General features: G+C 42.8%; 3 protein-coding genes and 1 non-coding gene across 5 annotated transcripts; all 4 read right to left on the minus strand.

Moving 5' to 3' along the window:
- Positions 1 to 164: 164 nt before the first annotated feature.
- On the minus strand, positions 165 to 3,375 carry LOC100836174 (sucrose transport protein SUT5). Its single transcript, XM_003575166.3, has 10 exons — positions 3,065 to 3,375; positions 2,888 to 2,953; positions 2,495 to 2,593; positions 2,344 to 2,408; positions 1,975 to 2,196; positions 1,795 to 1,870; positions 1,512 to 1,694; positions 1,045 to 1,419; positions 840 to 947; positions 165 to 739 (listed from the first exon to the last, which is right to left on the minus strand). The coding sequence occupies exons 1-10, from the start codon at positions 3,278 to 3,280 to the stop codon at positions 569 to 571; spliced, it is 1,581 nt and encodes a 526-aa protein (XP_003575214.1). The 5' UTR covers positions 3,281 to 3,375; the 3' UTR covers positions 165 to 568.
- A 2,908-nt stretch (positions 3,376 to 6,283) lies between these two features.
- LOC100836889 (NAP1-related protein 2) lies at positions 6,284 to 10,865 on the minus strand. The gene is made up of 10 exons (XM_003575168.3): positions 10,620 to 10,865; positions 9,208 to 9,330; positions 9,060 to 9,110; positions 8,837 to 8,908; positions 8,486 to 8,599; positions 8,332 to 8,393; positions 7,193 to 7,253; positions 6,978 to 7,034; positions 6,858 to 6,896; positions 6,284 to 6,578 (listed from the first exon to the last, which is right to left on the minus strand). Exons 1-10 carry the CDS (start codon positions 10,749 to 10,751, stop codon positions 6,531 to 6,533), a joined length of 759 nt encoding a protein of 252 aa, XP_003575216.1. The 5' UTR covers positions 10,752 to 10,865; the 3' UTR covers positions 6,284 to 6,530.
- Positions 10,866 to 16,362: 5,497 nt separating this feature from the next.
- Positions 16,363 to 16,443, minus strand: TRNAL-CAG. The gene has a single exon. It is a non-coding gene; the product is annotated as a tRNA-Leu (tRNA).
- Positions 16,444 to 16,910: 467 nt separating this feature from the next.
- Positions 16,911 to 20,604, minus strand: LOC100838110. 2 transcript variants are annotated; one of them, XM_003575172.4, is made up of 8 exons: positions 20,455 to 20,604; positions 19,965 to 20,205; positions 19,269 to 19,340; positions 18,824 to 18,888; positions 18,530 to 18,686; positions 17,874 to 17,954; positions 17,632 to 17,721; positions 16,911 to 17,264 (listed from the first exon to the last, which is right to left on the minus strand). In XM_003575172.4, the coding sequence occupies exons 2-8, from the start codon at positions 20,148 to 20,150 to the stop codon at positions 17,136 to 17,138; spliced, it is 780 nt and encodes a 259-aa protein (XP_003575220.1). In that variant the 5' UTR covers positions 20,151 to 20,205; positions 20,455 to 20,604; the 3' UTR covers positions 16,911 to 17,135. The 2 variants fall into 2 exon arrangements, with proteins under 2 accessions (XP_003575220.1, XP_024318122.1); XM_024462354.1 differs by lacking the exons at positions 19,965 to 20,205; positions 20,455 to 20,604 and adding an exon at positions 19,539 to 19,946.
- Positions 20,605 to 21,951: the final 1,347 nt, after the last annotated feature.

Here is a 21,951-nt window from a genome sequence, read left to right on the forward strand (position 1 = left end):
AAACGGACACCTGCTTTCCTAGCCTGCTCAAAACTGTTTGGTTCTGTAAACAGACGCGACATTCTGGAAGAGTTCCTAGAAAGACAATTTAAATGTGTTTATCTGATCATTAATAGGTCCAAGTAGTACTGATAAAACGATTTAAGATTTTGCACATCTGAAAAGAGAGCAAAGTGATTATTGATTATTTCCTTGTACGAAAAATGACAGTCTCCTTTGTTCGGTAGCAACAAAACAAGAAAAGCGGACAAATTTAACTCGTTCGGGCAGGATAGTCTCCAAGAGACGCAAATGAATTTGAATCATAAGCTGCTGGCCGTCGCAGGCTTGGCAGCAGAGGGAACCAATGTTCATATTACTGGAGGTTTCCTGATGAGCTAAAACATGGCGACCAGGAACACCTCTCTTGTCCTCTACCGCTGCAGCCTCAAACACTGAAAGAAAAGAAACTGCGGGGAAGATAATAAAAAATAGAAACACGACGACCTCCTCGATCTTCAGTCCTGACATATCAACAAAGTAGGACATGAATTTGTCGGCGGTCTTGAGGAGCATACGTTGAGCGGGATCAGTGCCCGCCGGCCATGACAGCAGCGTTGGATGTGCCTCTCGTCTTAGGAAGCCAGACGAGCGCGAGGACCGTGCAGATGAATGCAAATGCGCCGCCGATGCCGAATGCCGGCGTGTTGTCCTTCCCGAAGGCCTTGTCGATTGGGCCGGCAGTGAGTGCGATTACCAGCTGGCATCGAACAAAAAATGAAGCAAATCGTTATTTCAAGACCAAGGGCCCAAGGCGGCCCAGTTCAAGAAAGTGTGATACGACCAGGTTTATTATTTACCTGTGGCACGACGATTGCAATGTTGAGGACACCAATGGCGAGGCCTTGGCCACCGTCCTCGTTAGCGACAACCTCAGAAGCAACGGCCCATGGAACGCTGAACAGCACCTGCAAGACAAGAAAAACAGTGAGCACACATGCAAATTAACCGGATCAAACAGTAGGAACCCGTAACGCCAAGGTGCGGTGTCAATTAAGTACTCACAGCCTGTGGGATGCCGATGACCGCGAAGAGGGTGAGCGCGGCGGCCCTGATCTTTGGGTCCGGCCCGGTAAGGTTAGCGGTGAGGGACGCGTTGTACCCCTTGGTGGAGATCAGGCTGAGGACCACCATCAACGTCATGACGACGAAGACGAGGAAGTTGCTGATGGACCAGACGACCTTGGACGTGAGCGTGCGGCAGAGCTTGGGGATGAGGAACGAGGTGACACCGAGGGCGACGGAGCAGAGGAGCAGGCCGATGGCGCCCTCGCGCACGCCGGCGTCGTACTGGGCCGCCTTGGGCCCTTGTGGGACACCGTGGTAAATCTCCCGGCCCATCCAGTCGGTGTCGTACTGGATGAAAGGGAACCACGAGAGCTGCAATGGAAAACGCAAACAATGTCCACACAGATTAATTCTTTTTTGACTGCTACAAGATCAGATTAATTGTTTTTTTGAACTGGACGCACCCAGGTGACGGCTGTGACGGCCAGCACTTTGTACATGTTGGGAGGCAGGTTCCTGAGGCTCCGGAAGAGGTCACCGAAGGCGGAGATGCACCCGCGGCCGGAGGCGGCTTCCACGGCGTCCTTGTCGAGCTGCTTCTCGTCGGCGATGACCAACGTCACCGCCATGCTGATGATAATGAGGACCTGAGAAACACGTACGAAGCGAACAACCAGATTTGTTAAGCAGTGGTAAATAAAAAGCACCGTCATACATTTGAAAGGCTATCAGAGTAGTATGTAGTACCACAGCAGTGAGAAAGGCTCCCTTCAGATTTGCGCAAGCTTCGCAGCACGCCGCAGTTTTCAGCCAAGGGAACGTACTAGTACAACCAAACATAACATGAGTCGGCCAGTCAGTAGTCAACAAAGAAAAGAAAGACCCAACCAAGAAAACAAAGACAGAGAGGTAAATTGTTGGACGTACTGGTGCCATTTGCCGTTGGCGCCGGCCGTGTAGCCGAGGATGTTGCCGATAGCCATCCACAAGCAGAAGATGGCCTGACCCACGTTGGGGCCGTAGTTTCCGGCTGATAGGTCCGCCATCATAGCACGAGCCGGCCCCTGCACAGTGTTGTTGGCGAAGTCCAGGAACCAGAAGCCGACAATGTACACGGCAGCAGCGGCCCAGCGAGGGCCCGTGGTCGAGCTGCAGCAAACACAAACAAACAGATTTATTTATTTTCGCCTTCCAAAACAAAAGGACAGAGACCTCGACCAAAACGAAAAAAAAAAGAACACGGGTCAAAGCCGTCAACTAGACAAGTACACTAGACGAGTCAAAGATGACGCGGACCTGCAGTGCTCCTTTGTGTCGCCTAGCCGCCGCCCAATGTCAGCGGAGAAGCCGATGAGCATAACCTGACGAGTCAAATTGAGCGTTAGAAGAAGAAGAAGAAGAAGGAAAGGGGTCGGTGGCAGATCGAATTTGACACGAATCGACGTACCGAGATGCAGATGATGATGCATCCGACGAGGATGAAGGGCCTCCTGCGGCCAATCCTCGCAGTGCACCGGTCGCTGTAGTAACCGACGATGGGTTGTACCTGCCGGATGAATCAATTAGTAGCAGCTAGCACATTAATCCTTTTTGCTGTTTTTTGCAACCCAGGCCTTGTTGGGGCATGCATGAATGTTTATAGATTCCAAAACGTTCAACGTCTCATTAACTAGACGGATAGATGTGGAAAAAATAATTCATCTACCGGAGAGTGGTATATCCAGATCGATTTTACTGGGTGGATCGATCGTCCAGCAACAAAAGGAAACAAAATAAACGAAGGGGTAAAAAAAGGAAGAAGGTAAAAGGGGATGAAATCAATTGTGTGCTAAATACTCACCACAAATCCAGCTACAGGTCCGCAGATCCAAGTGAGGGAAACATACTGGTGGGGAATCCCAAGAGTCTGCGACCGAAAAGATCAAGCATTACGAGACAAATTGACATGAACCAAGCTCAAGCGGAGAGATCGAAAGGGGGAGAAGAGAAAGAAGAGCCAGGCGTCATGTATACATACCTGGGAGTAGGGCGAGAGGAGGGACAGCTGCAGCGCCCAGCCGTACTGGATGCCGCCGGAGACCATGCATGCGAAGAAGAGCTTGAGGAGGCCCAAGAACTTCTTCCGGCCATCGACGACATTGCCGTTTCCGCCCTCGATCTCGCGGGCCTTCTGCAAGGAGAAGGCCAACTCGACCTTGCTGGCCTCCTTGAGGTCACTCCGGCCTTCCTCCATGGACAAGGTCTCAGCTATGGACGACGGAGAAACAAATACGCGGCGGTTTCGCAGCGCGAGGAGGAAAGAAAGAGAAGGAGAGATGGGATGGGCGAGCAAACCCCAAGGTTCAAGGGGGGGTTTTAAAGAGGCCACGGGCCAAATCCCGTGGAGGGTGGGTAATGCCGTGTGGCCCACCGGCAGAGACACAGCCCCGCTCTCGTTTTATCCACGCGTTTTCCTTGGACGGAGATTGGTTTTATCCGTTTAGAAGCTCAGGCAGTCAGGCTATCCTATCTTTAATTTCTTTCTTGATCAAGGAGTATTGAGAAGCTGGGAGAAGGGTATGTATACATGGAAATTAATTACGGTCCTTGACTATCGTGCCATGCCAGTCGCGTATGTATGAGTTGGCCTTATCCACTGATTTGTTTTCACAACACGTTAAAAAGCCGGTCCTGCTGCTGGACGACATATGATTTACCCTGAATGTGTATAATCCTTTTTACTGTTGGGCTGGCTGTATGCGGCTATGCGTAACTGTGGCCCTGGGGACTCGCCAAGTCGCTAGCATGAGTTTCTAGTAGTACTAGGAGTAACAAGAATTTATAAAAATTAATTTCGAGTATTGAAATAATATTTATTCTAGATAGAATGTATCAAATAAGATTTTTTTAGATAAGAGTGTATAAAATAATATTTTTTAGATCGTCTGTATCCAATAATACTTTTTAGATAATAGTGTATAACATAAGATTTTTTAGATAGTGTGTATCCAATAATATTTTTGGTTTCTAGTACTAGGAGTAACAAAAATTTATTACTTTCTCCGTTCAACAAAGGACGTCTCAACTTTAACTAAATTTGGATGCATCTATACACTAAGTCATGTCTAGATACATCAAAATTTTGACAAACTTAAGACATCTTTTGTTGGATGGAGGAAATAAATTTAATTTCTAGTATTGAAATAATATTTCTTTTCGATAGGATGTGTCAAATAATATTTTTTTACTGTTGAGCTGGCTGTAATGCAGCTATGCGCAACTGTGGCCCTGGACTCGCCAAGTCGTCAGCATGAGTTTTTTTGTTTTTTGACAAGTCGCCAGCATGAGTTTCTAGTACTAGGAGAACAAAAATTTATTAAAAATTAATTTCGAGTATTGAAATCATATTTATTTTAGATAGAATGTATCAAACAATATATTTTTAGATAAGAGTGTATAAAATAAGATTTTTTTTAGATAGTGTGTATCCAATAATATTTTTTGTTTCTAGTACTAGGAGTAACAAAATTTTATTAAAATTTAATTTCGAGTATTAAAATATTATTTCGTTTCGATAGAATGTGTCAAATAAGATTTTTTTAGATAGAGTATCAAATATGATTTTTTTTTCTAGATAGAGTGTTTCAAATAAGATTTTTTTTTAGATAGAGTGTATCAAATCAGCGAAACTTATTGTGAACCGAAGGAAGTAATGTACTTTTTAGATTATTTCGTTATCGATTCATTCATCTCACTGAGATTTGAGAACCACCTGGCGACTATTTTTTAGATTATTTCTTTATTTCTTTTTTTAGATTTGAGAAGCTCTTAGCAATAGATCTCATCGCGACTAGTATGTAGCTGCAGGCCTTAGAAAAAAAGAACACGGCAGAGTAGTCTTTTTTTAGTGTCACGGGATTTCTTGAGGACCGAGACAAATACTCCGTACGAGATATAATCTTTTCTCCCCTCATTATCCGGGTAGGTAGGTAGGACATTTTTGGAGGAATCAGGTTCAGGAGGGGTGCGAATCATGCTTTTTTTAAACGTGGATATGATCATCTGAATTGCCTGGATATTCTCTTCCATTGTATCCATATAGTATTATATCGATACCGAACTTAACTGCACTCGCCTAATCAAAACGGAAAGTACAAACTGATTTTGATTCTTTTGCGGATGTAAATTTAATCCATAGCTTTGCATCATCTGTTTATCTATCTTGTGTTAGTTATCTTGAGCACCCTCAGATGTAAGTTTCGAATCTGCTTATTCTGTTAGTTAAACTGGTAATTTGTGCCCGGTCCGGTTTTCGGGGGGAGGGCGGTAAAAATACAGGTCTCTTGGTGCACCTGGAAGAGATGGCCCGAAGGCAGGGACGCGAAACGGGATGGTTTGTGTCTGTCTAGGAGGGCGAGCTTGCCGAACATTTGAGGTGACCTTATCCGATTTGCAAAGTCGGTAGAGATGACCTACACGCACCCTATTTCCTGTAAGTAGGAGTAGTAGCATTAAATCTTTCAGCTGGTCAAACTTACGTCATACTGCAATTGATCAGGATTTGACAGTTCAACAAAAGATGGTAGGTCGACGATATGCAATCCATGATTTGCCGCTCTCAATGTGTGCCGTTGTGCTGCGATTATTGCTCCTCCAACCTTTTATCTTCATAACTAAGATGATGTATCAGGAAACATGTAGCCACAGTCGAGTGGAAACTGCACCGTCCAAGCGAATTCTGCGTGAAATTGCACCGTCCAGGCGAATTCTGCCTGCAGAGACAATCACCTTCCCTGATAGTGAGATTGATCGTGAGTAAGCCTGGTGAGACTCACGACAACACGCCGAGACGTGTGTTGAAACTGATCTCCTCGAGCAGTCCAATGCGATGATGCATCTCGTCTTCCTCGGATGCCTCCAGCCGAATACGTAGGTAGGTAGGGTAGGCGCAGATGAGCGACCTCGCCTGGAAGTCCTACGGCCGGACCTACCTTCTACTTCGAACCGATGTCCTTTTCCCGTGCGATCGTTATCCACTGCATCGGATCAACATTATTCATAGCAGCTCGTGGCAGGTGGCAGTATTTCTGACACACACCAATGGATGGGCCGCATCCCCGGGTTCCATCGGAAAGAGAACGCAGAGAATGATGCAGAGGCTGATGCGGTGCGTACAACCTCTTAGACGAATAGACGAATCAAAGTTCGTAGCATACGAATAATCGGTTGACAGACCAAACGGCAGAAGATTGCAAACAAGAGCAGGTCAAATTGTCCTCATAGATATAGCCAGATTATGATATAGAGGTCTCCTTTAGGTCGAAAATACGACAGCACTTCATAAGACATTAAACAGTTCCTACAGGTAAGTTTCCAGCTAAGTCAAGCACCAAAAAAAAAAGAGAAACAATCTCAAAGGGTCACATGACTTCGCCCTTCAGAGCTACAGCCTCCAGAAACTGCAGACAACGGTTCATCAGGACCACGAAATCGAACTAAAAGGCTCAGTTCTCCTCATCCTCCTCATCTTCACCATCCTCGCCATCAGATCCCTGCAGACAAAAACAAGCAATAAGGTAACCATCAAAGATGAAAGAACTATTCAACAGAACTCACTCTAGTTGCTTTACCATACAATGAACATGTACTTGCATGTTTTGACACTTTTATTATTAATATTCATTCACAGATCAATTTAATGTGAAGATAAACAAAATCTTGAAAAGATAAGATATATGAACATGTTCTTGCATGTTTTGACAGTTTTGTCAATAGTCTTTCACAGATCAAATTAACGCAAAGATAAACAACACTGAAAAGGTATAGCTTACCTCTTCATCCTCATCATCTCCTTCGAACTCTTCAACCTCCTGCAATGAGAGATCTTTAAGGACCAGATATAGGGATACAAAATAAAACGATGCATCAAATTACTTCAATAGAATACTAACATTGTTGAAATATTTCAACGGGTTGGGCCACAAATCTTCTTTGATGATCTCTGCAACCTGCACATTTGAAATCTCGTAAACCACTCCCACAAGGAATTAAAAGAAAATACTCCTGGTAGACCAAAGAGCTCATAACCTATGTTGTCAACCAAACTGCTAAATAAATCACTAAAAGTTCTGTAAAAAAGCCAGACGAGCCACATAAATTCTGTTACCTCATCTTGCACCCCATCAGCAAGACTCTTGTGCTCCGTATCAGTAAACCAGGTGAAGAAACTGCAAGAAAAACAGAAGACAAGCTTTTTAAAGGTTTTGGAAGCCTTAAAAAAGACATGTAACAAGGCTTACACCAGGCAGTGTTGTTTAACATAAGTTGTATTCATGCCGAGTAAATCATAAAAAATACAGCAGAATAAAATGTATACTGGATTCCCTTCTAAATGACTACACCGTCTATGACCACAGAAAGGAACCACTTAACACAGGACGGCAATAGCAGTACAAGAGTAGTTGGCAATATTATAACTTGATGCAATGTTCCAGCACTCCTAACATGGCATTAATTTGGTGATTCCACACAAATGATGGGATGAACACTATTGAAACAAAGCAGCAGGAAGGCTTAACGCGGATGCAAGAAGATAAACAGTCAAGTCAAAAGCTATGCTAGGGGTGTTTAAAATTGGGCTGATTCCAACCCTGCTAAAGTCGGCCGTAGCATGTTATTTCAACTTCCTTTGTTGCATGCAACAAGTAGCAGTGGTAGTTCAAAGACAATGTTTAATACGGTTTGCACGTTTTGAGGCAAAACATTTTTTAACAGCCCTAAGCTACATCGAAGTGCAGTATGTTCACATGTACTTATCATGATTCCCAGCATTTTTATTCACTTTTATAGTATCAATGTGAGCTGAACAGCATGGGCACATAGCACATTTCCTATTTTCTGAAGATCTTGTGCAATTGCTAATGAATTCAGTAGCAGGGATCAAACAGAGTAGCACAGAGTTGCATTGGCTTTTCACAAATTGGTGTAGGATGTACTCCCTCCGTTCCTAAATTGTTGTCGAAATATTACATGTATTTAGACGCTTTTTAAGAATAGATACATCCATATTTGGGCAAATTTGAGTCAAAAATTTAGGATCAGAGGGATTACATAATAAAAGGTAAATCATCATGCATGAGAAAAGTGAATATTGATCTTGAGATGAGCAACAATATTAATCATTCAGTGCTGTTTCAACCATGTCATAAACATGCAACAAGACAGCATCAACCAAATGACTACAAACAACAACATCATCATCATCCATTTGCAACTACCCTGGCAAAGGCAAGAGAAGCAACTAACCTTTCTTCAACCAATGGTCGCTTGCTTCCTTTCTTCTTAATCGCATTTCCATTTGCAATTTCCTAGGTGCATAAAGTAAAGTTAGGAAAGGAAGGCATTCGATTTTTTACAACACAAACCAGTACTGAAATATAGCTTATAGAGATTAAAATACCATTCCTTCCTTCCACTTAATGGAAGTGGCGTTTATTGCTGTTGTTCCATCATCAGCAAAGGCATATGTCTTTGTAAGCTTTCTGTCTTCAAAGTACGGATTCTCGGAGAAGTTCTGCCAGTCCAAAACAAAAAGAAGATAATGAATACGAAGATGAGACGTTTAATGTTTCACTTGGGTCTTGACCAAAGCCATTCTTCACTAGTTCACTTAAGTAAACAGGCTATGCCATTATGGAATACCACATTTTAAAATTTGGTCTTATTATATGCAGTATTTGATTTCACCCTAAGCACAAGTGATGCAATGAAGACACCATCAAGTTTGATTCACAAGAGGAAAGATACTTACAAGAGTAATGGAGTAGCCTGACTTGACATCTTTAGAATCATCCACATCAACTGAGTCCAAGTACTTGAACATCTATAATAAGATAAAATGAGAAGCTACATAGATTTATTTATAAAAAACAGAAAACTGTTGCAAATAATTTAAGCATTGTTTCTTATCCCATGCATATGCTTGTACGAATTTTCAACTAGTGCAGAAATCAATTTTATACTAAATAAGATACCTTTTGATCCTCTTCAGTCAAAAGCTCACTGAGAAGAGGATGGCTTAGAAACTGCAAACAGCACACAATACATCAGAATGTAAACATGTAGATCAACACTTGAACAAGCAAACATGCCTCCTTTTGCATAATAGAGTAGTTTACATACCGCTGTCAACCAAAAGTCAGGGATTTGTTTGATGATGTCACACCTTCGAAGATAGACAGGTCTGCGGATCTCACTGTACTTCTGTTCGACCTCCAAAACTTTATCACTTGCTTCCTCATTAACCTGTGAACATTGGATGAAATTAACATGAGCATGACGATAGACAGCTTTGAATAAGAGCATGTAAGCACTAGGTTTCAAATGATGAACCACCTCCAGAAACACAAAATAACCGCATCAGTTTTTAAAAATGTGGGTTACAACTCTTCCTAATAGCTTTGGGAGATACACATTAGTAGCAATGATAATACAGCAAACAAGGCTAAGAATACCTTTCCACCCAAATAATGAAACTGGGTTCAAGTACATTGGTATGTAACTATATTGAGGAATTCATGGTGATCAGACAGTCAATACCAATCATAAAAAAAGTACTACAAAAGAAAATGGGGAACCTGATAACCTACCCTAGCACAGGAGATTATGAACCAGATTGTTTATATCAAATTCAACATCAAAATTTCATTACAAAATTTGCTATACATTTTACCAGAGTCAGTTTCTTGCGACCAAACAAATGGAATAACACAAACTTGTCAAGGAATAATTGGTGGAATGGACTGGACAGGGGAAGCAAATAGAACACCTGCACATGCAGTACCACCAGTTCACAATTTCTGTATTTTGTCCGCATCAAAGATAGCAAACGATGCAGATTTTAAACTCGAGCAGTTACCAGTAACAGATGACATAGATTCAAATTTTCGAAACGAGGTTTCAAACAGTTTACTACCAGCTCCAGCGGTTAAGCTGGTCAAAATCCAGTTCCAGCATGAAGAGAAACAAACCCTGAATTGTTTCCAGTTTTCCATAATTAATATTTAGTTCCATAGGGGAACTTCAGTTGCAAATTGCACTGACTTAAAATCAAGTTATTTGAGTTGTCCTCAAATTCAAATTCTTATTTAAATAATTTAGCATGTTAGTAGGTAGTAACAGAACCATGTCGGGTCTACATGCTTACTTTGAACTTAAATTGGCACCCGAGATTTGTCACTTGTCTGAAGTTCACTGGTGCATCAGTCTATATAGCACAGACCGCAAGCACTTGAAATTCAGTGCCAATCCACAGAGGCTATAATATGCTAACATAATTCGCCAATATCCTTTTGAACAACTATTATGTTCGACACCCGCAGTGTTCCCGCATAGCCACGGCTAAAAGGAACGGACAATTCTACCAAACCCCAATCGCCAACACCCCTCCAGTAAATTGCTGACAAATTTGACACAGCAACCGGCTCCAAATCCCCTAAGCCACTGCGAAATCGAGCTGTCCGGACATCCCTAAATCGTCACGACGTACTAACAATAGATCGCGAACTCGAGAGAGGAGCAGAGGCGAGGCTCACCTTCTCGAGCTCGTCCTGGATCTCCTGGAGCCTCTCGATGGAGAGGACGAGCTCGCCGTCGATCTGCTCGTTCTCCTCGCCGCCGTCGACATCGGTCTTGGCCTTCTTCCCCTTGTCCGCTGGCGCCGTCATAGCTGCGTCTCTAGGGTTTTAGCTTCCGACCTGCGCCGCGGGAGCAAGAGGGAGTGTGCGTTTGTTAGGAGCGGGCAGCGGAGGGAGGCGGAGCGGGGGAGAAACAATGTGGAGCTGCGCGACTTTTATAGTGGCCGGCGCAGAGATACGTGTCGGCTCAGTATTTAGACAATTTGGGGTGAGCGGAGCCGTTGGATCTGACACGGAGGGGTTTTCTAAAACCCTAACCCTAACAATTGGGGGGCGTGTACTATCTTGTTGAGTTCGGCCGTAGGCTGTACTGTTTGCAGCTTGGGTCAATCACAAACAGGTTATGTTTGTGTAATTTAGATATATATAGGTTTAAGTATGAAATTGTATTATTCTGTATTAGTTTTTAGAGATGAAATTGTATCTTTTGTGTAACCATTACTGTTTTAGTCGCACAAAGAATTGTCTTCGAAGGTTTTCTTCGCTTTTCATCGATTGAACATGATGACTTAGACAACCGGTACGGCGGTATAACATGAAAATAAATGGATTAATTTGACATATGCCAGTACAATTTTGGCGAATTCGAAAAATGTTGCTTTAGTTCTCATCTTTTGAAAAATGCCACTACATATGTCTGTGTAAATTCATCGAAGAAAATGTCACTCTAGTGGGTTGAAAGACAAGAATTGCAGTGGCATTTTTCGAATTCGCCAAAATTATAGCGGCATATATCAAATTGACCTAAAATAAATGGGCTATACCGACATGGCATGTATGGTTGCACTTTGCTAGGCCTCATAATTTAGCACGATAGCATCACGACATGGTACGACTGTTTGGGCTATGTTCGGTTTGGCCCAGCACGAACATAGCCTGTGACATATTAGTCTAGCATGTATAACTCTATGCATGTTACCATCCTCCAAAAATTAACATCCTCATCTCCCAACGTCCGACCCACAAAAAAAACTCTTTGGCACACAACTCTAAGTTTTCCCCGTGATATATGGATCTCCTAGCACAACACACATGTAGCGTAGCCACTGCAATAGGGCACTCACAAAAGAACAAACAAATCCACATTGTTGTTGCACATCAGCCTTGTGCCTCACCAAACAGTTGTTGATGATCAATCATCGTCTTCACGTAGCAATGGTTCCTCGAGGGATCATTTGTGTTGGCTCCTCCACAATTGTGTCTTCCGGTAGCAAATAGTCATCAGACCGCCATGATATATTGATCTACGGCCACACCTGAAAAAACATCTTAAGCTCTAAGTTGGGTTTGATGAAGTTGACAACATAATTAGGGAACTAATGAAACCTGCAAGTGACTATAAAGTGGATGGAGACTCCATGATACAAAAAGAGGAAAAGACTCGGCAAGATTAAATTTGCGCAATCTTCTTCGACTTTGAGTCATAGGTATGTCGCACTATTAAGAGGAGTTACTTGTTGCTACAACAGGGGGAAAAAAAACTTTTAAACCTATGCACAACCTAATGATACATCTAAGCAAGCATAGGGAGGATAAGATAGGTTGATGAATGATCAAGATCATCTCTAGCAAACAAGCATGTTTTATTTTCTGCCTCCCCATCTGTTATTAAAATGGTCAGAATTGGTTTATCTACACGCATACCCAATAACTCCTAAATTCCTATTCCCACTAATCAAACAAATGATTCAATTGGCCACAACCTTCAAACTGTCATTCCCTCTCTCTAATTCCCTCGAACGAAACAAGTTGTCATTCCCCTTCCCTAATGTTACGAAACACGTTTAAGTGGATAAACGATTATTATTCCTAAGAAAAGGTGAAACATATTACTCCCTGCGACAAGTAATATGGATCGGAGAAAGTACTAAACATAACAAATATCTAAAAGATTCAACTAATCACGCGGTAGACCGTCCCGTCTGTGTGAAGTTCGCCTTAAGAGCAACTCTAGCTGTTACTGTAAGTGACCGATCCGAACTGTGTTTTCAGTTTTGGCCGAAAAATGGGCTAGACCAGATACCGAAAATGGCCCGCAAACTGAAAGCCTAATTCAAATTACCGAATTGACCCGAGTTTCTGCCCTATATGTACCGTTCGGGGGGTGGGGGGGTCGGATCCATTTCCGAACTCCGCTCCGTTGCAATCCCAAAATCCCCACCGCCGCCGCCACCCACTTCATTTCCCAGCGAGCCGCAATCCCTTTCGCTGCCTCATAGCCTTCGGCTCCTTTGACGATAGGTCGCATCCACCAACTCCAAGTCCAAAGATGATGCGCCTCGGTAGCTCGGGCTCGGGGGCTCGATGGCGGCGGCCGCGAAGGAGCTGAATTCCAGAATTCAGGTCAGAAGAATGTCGTCTAGAACAAAAACCGAACTGAAATCCAAACTTTTGAAAACAAATCTTCGGGCGTGGATTCTTGTCTAAATTCGCATGTCGAATCTCGTCAAGCAAAACAAATTCTATGTAGAAATGCCTTAAAACATAAAGATCCGACAAGTTCATACATACGAACTGCATCCGACAAGTTCACATACACAAATTAATCCAAGTTTAAACATAAATTAAACCTACATAGAAACGGAGGGGGCTTGTTGCCGGCGCCACCGAGGTCTCGTCGAGGGGATTACCAATCTAACCTGGAGCGGAGGATGGCCTCGACGAGGTCTTCCTCGAACTCGGCCTCCCGTCTAGCATCCTCCTCTTCCGTCGTCTTCTCGGACGGCGCGACAACCTCGTTGAAGGCCGCGTTCGTGTTGTCTTCCTCGACGGCTGCCGGAATGAGACAGCGAGAAGTAGAGGCAGAGCTCTTCGCACCAACTTCCAACTCCCGACGCACCCGAGTTCGCCGCGCACGCGACGCGTGGACCTGGGGATCCACCTCCGCTTGTCGGGCTAGGATTTCCGTCAAGCAGAGGTCGTACTCACGCCTCCGCGCCTTGGAGCCCCCCTTGGGCCGTACTCGCGTCGTGGTGAGCCTCCTCACTCTCCGGCAAACCCGGGGTCTGCCGCACCCGCCAGACGACCCAGAGTTCGGTTGAGCCGGACTCAGTAACTGCTAGAGTTGCTCTAAGTCCCTCGACCAGGTCCGCCTCCAATGATTCAACATGTGCACTATACTTATTAATTTGATTTCTAAAAATGCTAAAATTAACACACTTGGCTCGTCCTGTCTCTTATCAACATTGACACATCATATGAATCATTCGATTTCCTTATAGTATTATTTTCAGCCGTTGCTCTCGGCTAATGCAGCAGTTCCTCTTGGATATCCAGGCTGCAACGTGTTCGACTCAAACACTATACATTATACTCTCTTTGTTAATACTACCACAAGTTCAACTATAAACTAACCCATCATACATTCTGGTACAATCTCAATATCCCAAATCAAAATACAATTATGTGTGCTCTAATCATTGATATTTTGAAGTATCTGAATGACCCTTTTAAGTGTGCATTAAGTTAAATGAAGTAAATTATTATCCAAGTTCCGAACAAAGTAAAGGAAGGAATGTTGCTTGGATTAGTAGGATCCTTTTGGTTGTGACTGCTCTTTGGATCTTTGAACGGGGGACTGCTTTAGGACCCACTAAATCCACAGCAAAAGGAGACAGCCCAGAACAAGCCAAGAATGATGAAAGAGCAAAGGAGCATAAAGCAACAGCTCCAGCACAAGAAACTCCTCTCAAATAAAGCACAGCAAGATGTGTTCTCCTGCGCTGTTTTGCATGGAGAAGTGTGTTCTTGCTTGAAAGAGAAGCTTCGGAGGTGTACACACAAAGATGACACCCTACTGATGGAGCATAAAGCATTACATTTAGTAGTTTGGCTTGCAGGGGTTCGTTACCTATCCCCAAGAAGTAAGAAAAACCAAAACAAATGGGCCTCCCCGGGCTAGTTTCATATTATTATTTTTCCTTTTCAGCAGAATCTTCATAAATAGCCTTCCGTTAGCAGAGTGCAATTTCTTTCACTTTGGAGGATAAGTACTTGTTGTTTCTTCCAATGGGCTTGGTAGTATAAAGTGATCACTTGGGGTCTATCACTTTGAGCTTTACTCTTTTGGACCAAAATCTTCTTACCCTTCACTACCATAGCCCTATATCTACAGACACATAGAGCTTTCACCCTGCATATTGTTGTCTCGAGTTCAGATAGGCACATCATCATACATACACAAACTACAACTTCCTTCTGCCACTAGACTGGAAGTTAGAGGAGAATGGGAGTTCATTGTGATCGCCTGGCCATTCTTGCTATGCTTGTTCTCTTGGCATCTGTGTCAGAGGCTTTTGCTCTGCGAAGCCTAGGCGTTTTTGCCCAAGCAAATGGTGCAAACATCTCACCGGCAACGCAACCACGAGAGCTCACAGAGCGCAATGCTGCCCCTGCCGCTGCAAGATTTGATGTGCCGGAGAAGCACACGGCGGCCACCGTCGCTTCCTCTTCAACAGTATTCGACCCCGACAGAATGAGCAAGCGGCGCGTCCGAAGAGGGTCTGATCCGATTCACAACAAATGTTAAGTCCTGTAATATTCAGGCAAGAGTAGCTTACGATCCTTGGGTATTTTGTGTTCCTTTTTTGTTAGTCTTTTTGTGGTCTTTTATGGGTCTGAGTTGTTCCATGAAATGTGTCTGGAATTCAAAAGGTTTCGAACGAAATACTTGTATATTCAAGGAGAGGGCGTGCAAGGGCATGGCAAGTTGATGCAATATTTGTACATCATGATGTAAATCATAAACATGAAGAGAAAAGTTTTGTATTAGTGCAAACAAATGAATAACTGGTAGTGATATGTTCTTCTGGTTCTTCTGTAACTTTGGCACTCAGACATCAACTACAGTACGGCATGTATTTATACCTGTTCATCTTAGAAATTGTTGCTTTCTACGCAGTTCTAGATAATCTTCATCAAGCAGTAGACGGCAGGAGGGTGAGTTTTCTTATATGCATTTAACAAATCTCGAATTTGTTGTCTTGTTGAGTTTCCCTTTTCTGGGGTTCATAGTAACTTTTTCTGAGTGATGAGTAAGTCTATTTTCTTGTCACCAGGAATTATTGTCACACACAGGAGCAGGAAAACTGCAACAAACGTGGAGGGATTGATACTGGTGAGTTCTCAACAAAGAAACATCCGCTAAGAATTGTTTCTTTTCCTGTTGAATTCTTTTGTGCAGAAACGAGACCTAAGTTGGTCCCAGAATTCACAACTTATGACTTCTCAAAACAAATTGTAAAAGGTTTGATGTAAATATGCCTCTTTCAGTTATAAGTTATAACATGCAGGCCTGATAACATGGAAGTATTCACTCCATTCAGAAATACAACACGTTTTGGACAAGTATTCTAGATGCAATTTTGACTGTTTTTTTCTACGTGCACTTGTTAGTGATTTTTTTAAACTACAGAACTGTAAACCATTTCAATGATACAAGTCTAATGCGAAGCTGATCAGTGAGCCATAGTGCTCAGAGACCTGTATTACTCTCTTAAGTTGATGCTGATATGTGTTTATATTGCTCAAAGTGATTGATGCTTCGCTTAGAGTACACGAGAAAAGGAGAAATTTTGTCGGATGGAAATGTACAGATACAGCAAAATACAGCCGTCCAAGGAAAAAGACTGCAAAACTTGTTTGTCAAGAGTGGGATTTGAACCCACGCCCTTTCGGACCAGTACCTGAAACTGGCGCCTTAGACCAACTCGGCCATCTTGACTTCTGCTAGAGCTTTACTTCGCAGCAATTATATTTCTGACAGATAACACGAACTTCATCTTCTACACATGATTCTGCTAACATGGAAGAGCGACTCGTTCGACGTGTAAATGGAGACGTCAGACTCTTTACACCGTCGCTAGCTGATATACGGATTACAAACATTGTCACCTTACAGCACATCAAGCGAATGGGTGGTACTGAAGTTTTAGTGTTTGTGTTTTTAAATCTGTACCGTCTGCTACAAGTGATCTCTTTTTTCTGCCGTACGCGATCTGGCCTTACTTCCCGATTTGACAACCAGGAGAAATCAGGCTTCCTGTTTTGAAATAAAGATAAAAATATAACTTAGCTTTTTACTAAATCAGAAAATCTATTTTTCTGCCGTTGGCGATCTGACCTTACTAGATACATAACAGACATTCGGAACTCAGCATTTCCCCCCGAAAAGGGAACACAACATGAACCTAGTCTTAACACCATTCAAGCACCACAATACTTTCTGTAATTCAGTTTATATATATTCATTTATTGAAAGATGGTATCTCTTTATGTACAGGGGGGATACTGAAAGCCGTCACAGAAACGATGACTAAGCAGTAAGCAGCAAGCTAGCATAATGTATTTGGTGTTCCACCTGACCCACGGAAGGCCCACTGCGTCTTCTAAGCGCTCAGGGGATGGGCCTGTTGCTCATGAATTCAACTGCGGTAGTTCCGGATGAGGTGAGGCAGGAGATTCTGGTGCCACGGCGAATTGCATCATTCTTCCATTCCGGTGGAGGATGATCGCCACTTCCGTTGGTAATAGCATCGCTTCTTCCTGATGCATCAAACAGTGGCAAACCTTTATTAACTACTCATAATGGTTGAATAAAAAAAGGATTGCCATATTTTTTTTAAGTTACTCATAATGGTTGAATAAAAAGAAGTGAGCATAGGATTCCGGTTTCCAACCTAAATTCTGGCATTAGCAACTAGTCCGGTAATGATTTTTTTTTCTGACATAGGAAATCATTTTTGGGCTGTGATGATCAAACTGCGCCTGCCCCAAATCCCAACAAGGGCATGAGTGCATGCAAATGGAACAAAATAAATTACTCACCCGCTTATTTTCCAAACATTATCTGTTAAATTGTATTTTTGTTGATTAACTTGGCCAAACAAAAGCATTATCATCAGCGACCAACCTGTCTTTGTCTTTGACGCTGCATGATACTAATAGCCCAAGCCATGATGTAGCATGGCAGAAGAAATCCAGCTGCCCTCAAAAGAAATAGCTGCCAAAGATCAACGATTAGTACAATGGACCTGTCTTCAAGTCCTCACGAATGTGAATCTATGTTCCTATTTATATATACTATCGGGGTTTCAGCTACAGTTTTTTTTTAAAAAGTGCAGTATTAACTGGTGCATCAGAAACCTAACTTACCGAAAAAATAGCGGATGCATCATCTTCATCATCGCTACTAGTAATGGTGAGTGTATGCCTCAAGAGCAGAAGTGCCATTAGCTGGATATAAACAGAGCAATGAGATATCAACTAACTATCATCCAATATAACATGGTGGCAATGACAGTATTATAAAAAGAACAATACACTGAACTTATAATAAGGAAAAATGGATCTTTCTGAGTTGTCTTGCTGATTTTTTTAATAGCTCCGTGTTGGCAATTTATAACGTGGTGGCAATGAGCCAATGAAAACATTAAAAAAATGAACAACAAGATACTGAACTTACAAAGAGCTATGTATCCATGACTTTATTTTTTAGCCATGCTTCAATTATCATTGCCAAATAAACAAAGGACAGATCTTTAGCAAGGAAGGACACATTAAACAAAGCAAGGGGAAGTGGTGGCAATGGCAACATTAAAAAAGGAACAGCAATATTCTGAACTATAATAAGAAAGAAGCAACAAAAACTCAAAAAGACTGTCCGAGCTGTCTGGTTGACCAGTTAAGGCCCAGGCCAAGGGACTCAACTGCATAGACCAGATATGCATATGACCTTTCTATGATCACAAATTTGCAACAAACAGTAAACAAAGAGCACAGCTTTTCAGAATATAAACTAAAATACTTACAATCAAAAATATTGAGCGGCAAAAGGCAGCAGCATTATTGTTTGTCGCAGTATATTCATCATACTCATCTTCAAGTAAACGGTGTTGAGCAGCAGCCATAGCCAAGATTCGAGGATCATGTAAATCCAAATGATTGCCAGAGATGGACCAATCTCCACTGGTACAACAAAAAAAAGAAAATAACAGATGAGAAATAAAAGAACTTTATGATCGAGGATAAATTGCTAATTGCTCAGAAAAAAATTCAAAATATGCCAGTGTAAAAAGATAAGTTTCAAGAATGAAGATATCAACCTTATCTCTATAGTAGTCTCATCATGATGTATCTGGGGTGGAGCAGTGTATCCAGGCTTGTACAACTGAAATGAAAAAGGAAACTCAAATTCTGATCTGCAACCACATATCCACAAGGTTTACAAGGAAACATGAATACTGCTACGCAAACATACTTTAGATGGAGTTATGATGCATATGCTGATATGCATGACACCGCTTGTACTTGTGGTAGGTTTTAGTACTTTTTGCTACCGGGACCATATAGCACTTCGTGTATGTCAACGGGATCAAGTTTAGTTCGTGTAAATTTACATGAAAACGGAACTGGTACAAAATAGGAGTGAACCTACAGGAGGCCCAGGTTCCCCTAGCATGTTTGTCTCTGTTGTTAAATACAAGAAATGGCAAAACAGGACATGCTTGAGTTTACATGAATGGAACTAAAGATGCAACAGTTGCTTACCTCATGGCAGATTTCACAGATTATGTCTCCCTTCTCATTGCACCATCGTTGCACACATTCCCTGTGAGCATACTGTGCAATAAAATGAACAGTGTTTAGCCAACACATGAAACTGGCAGTGTAAGGATCTACATAAACATATACAGACTCAATCACATAAAATGCTTTCAAGGATTTAAGACGTATTTTTGGGTAAGCAGTTATATCACTTGTAAAATGGCAATCACTGTCAGTGTCTTCAGTTAAAGGTCACCACACAAGATAACTAACCCTGATGACTTCATCCATAAGCTTGTTGCAAGTAGCTATCAACATGCAGAAAAAAGAATGCCTGGCTCTTTAAGCAACAATGATGACAGCTCAAACAGGCAGCTATTCACTCGAAGTAGCATCACTTTACAGAACTACTTTGTCCTGGAAATATTAATAGTCACAGCAACAAAGAAGATGATATTATACACACTCAAGAGCCACCCCATCAAACGTATAGATGCATCATGTTTATATGGAACGAGCTACCAGTCATCTTCTAGTCAAACTGCATTGCAATGCGCTGTACACATGTTGACATCTCACGTTGTTTGACAAGCTTAAATTCATCATTATCTACCAACAATAATACTATTATTTGGATAAAACAACATTAGCAACATGAACTGCAAGCAGAAACCCTTGTTCGGCGAAGGAAGCATGCACCTTTAGGCTGCCGCTGCAAGCGCAGGGGCTTTCGAGGTTCTTGGCCAGGTCCTCCTCCTGGCAAATGCGGCACTCCACCATCCCAATCAGAGCCTCAACTTCTTCCCCGCAGGAGGCCAAACCCAGCCCCTCACCGGCGCGGGAGGGTACGAAGCCCCGAACATCCAGCGCAACATGATCCCCCATCCGAGTAAATTACCCCAAAAATGTCACGCCCCAAAGCCTAAAGTTTTTTCACAACCTGCAGTGAACCCTCGGAATCGTCAAAACTTGCCAAATCTACGGCAAATCGAAAGGGTAGCAGGAAGAACTGAGGCTAAAACCCTAGAAATTCAGGACAGGGGCTGAACCGGGCTCAAATCCAGGCGGATTCAGAGGATTCTTGGCCCAAATCGAAGCTTTCGCCTCCAAAAATCCAACAAGATGGAAGGCATCATGCAGATTATCAGCGATCAAGAAGGAAATGGGGAGGAAAGGAAGAGGCTTTCACCTTGACCGACGAGCTGAGGCACTCTTCGAAATATCCCCAGCCGGCCCAGCGTTTCTTGCCTCGCGAGGAGACGCGCGGTGCTTTATCATCCCTCGCCGTGTGACGGCGTCGGCCGTTCGCCGCTATGCGCCGTTTACTCTGCTAGTGTGGCCCAGACCTACCATAAAAAAGACGTAGCCTGCGTTACTGACATGTGGTCCCACGAAGGTGGGGCCGGGTTCGTATCGGTTTTATGGTGCGTAGGCTGATGTCACTCGTTACAATAAGCTTCAAAATGGACATTTCGAATATTTATCCGAAAAGACGCCATGTAGAGTTTGTATTAACTTGGGTGGTCGACTCTCCGTTGACAAGAAAGAAGAATCTCAGTAAGGCGACAACAACAAACTGACATAGTATACGTAGAAGAGTGAATTGTGGAAGACCACGTGTATTTCTCACGTGCTCACATCTTTTGCACTTATTATCAATACAAGTGATAATATGTGTTCCTTCCCTTGCCAAGCGACCAGCAAGTGTAGCGTTTTTCAGCCTGCCAGCGAGTGAAGATTTGGAGTATGCAGGTTTTAGAATTTTGTTCCGCACCAAGTTCATGTTGACAGATGCATGCAGGTTTTAGAATTTTGTGTGCTAAACTGTTCCCAACGCCAATTAAGTTCATGCACTAAGCATGTGATCCACTCCAATGAAAACTATCTCTTGAATCATCATATCGGCCTCGATATGACTCCATCAAATGTTCACTAGCCGATCTAGGCTAGCTGCATGTGGTTGCTAGCTGGGAGGGCATGTCCCCGTTTTTGCGTTGGGAACTCAACAAAAATGACCTTGTTTTGCAACTTTTTCATTCATTTAGAGTACATCTCGTAAGTACATAAAATATGACATGTGTTGCACCCAGTTGAGAACTATGCGGTTGGATTCATATAGACGTCCTTTAGCCAATCTCTCTCATGAGAGAAACTTGTGTGAAGCACCCCGATCTAGACAGATTGTAAGCATCCGAATTGTGAAAAACTACGAAGGGTTTCATCAAGTCAAAAAGTTAATTCCTCTTGTTTTCTTTGAATTTTATTACTCTTGAGATTTTGGGATCCCTAGCCGGAAGGTGTCTTTTCAAGACCTCCAATCTTATGAGGAGGTGCTTGAGGATTCGGGACGGAGCCTCCAATCAAGTTGTGGAGTTGTGCCCTTCTCCTTGTTTGTAAGGGTTCGACGTTCGCCCTCAAGGAAGTCACTAGTGGAACTCACCTCACGTTTGTGGTGTTGTGAGAACTCATCTGAAGCGACCGCCCCCGGGTAGGGTTCGATCTCTGTGCTTACGGTGCTAGTCCCTGGATCGACTCACTAGCACACACCGTTTCATGATGAAATACCAGATACAAAGGTCAAGTAAATTTATTACATCGTCATATCCAGCACTCATAGTACTTACAACTTGCAGAACCCCTCGGGTTAGCTCAAAACAAATAACTTTAAAGTCTGGCAGCGGAAAGC

This window comes from Brachypodium distachyon, chromosome 3 (assembly GCF_000005505.3).
Source record: "Brachypodium distachyon strain Bd21 chromosome 3, Brachypodium_distachyon_v3.0, whole genome shotgun sequence".
Lineage (NCBI taxonomy): Eukaryota > Viridiplantae > Streptophyta > Magnoliopsida > Poales > Poaceae > Brachypodium > Brachypodium distachyon.

Bases quoted from the DNA above. Each gene is read 5' to 3' on its own strand.
- LOC100836174 (XM_003575166.3), bottom strand. From the start codon at position 3,280: ATGGAGGAAGGCCGGAGTGACCTCAAGGAGGCCAGCAAGGTCGAGTTG. The intron at 2,197-2,343 runs GTCCGCGTCATC...TGTTTGCTGCAG, and splicing joins GACACAAAGGAGCACTGCAG to CTCGACCACGGGCCCTCGCT. The intron at 1,871-1,974 runs GTACGTCCAACA...TGGTTGTACTAG, and splicing joins GCCAACGGCAAATGGCACCA to TACGTTCCCTTGGCTGAAAA.
- LOC100836889 (XM_003575168.3), bottom strand. From the start codon at position 10,751: ATGACGGCGCCAGCGGACAAGGGGAAGAAGGCCAAGACCGATGTCGAC. The intron at 9,111-9,207 runs GTATGTAAACTA...TGCTGTTTGCAG, and splicing joins CTGACTTTTGGTTGACAGCG to TTTCTAAGCCATCCTCTTCT. The intron at 8,394-8,485 runs GTATTTTAATCT...TTATGCACCTAG, and splicing joins TTAAGTGGAAGGAAGGAATG to GAAATTGCAAATGGAAATGC.
- LOC100838110 (XM_003575172.4), bottom strand. From the start codon at position 20,150: ATGGGGGATCATGTTGCGCTGGATGTTCGGGGCTTCGTACCCTCCCGC. The intron at 18,889-19,268 runs GTAAGCAACTGT...TTTTCATTTCAG, and splicing joins TCTGTGAAATCTGCCATGAG to TTGTACAAGCCTGGATACAC. The intron at 18,687-18,823 runs GTTGATATCTTC...TTGTTGTACCAG, and splicing joins GAGACTACTATAGAGATAAG to TGGAGATTGGTCCATCTCTG.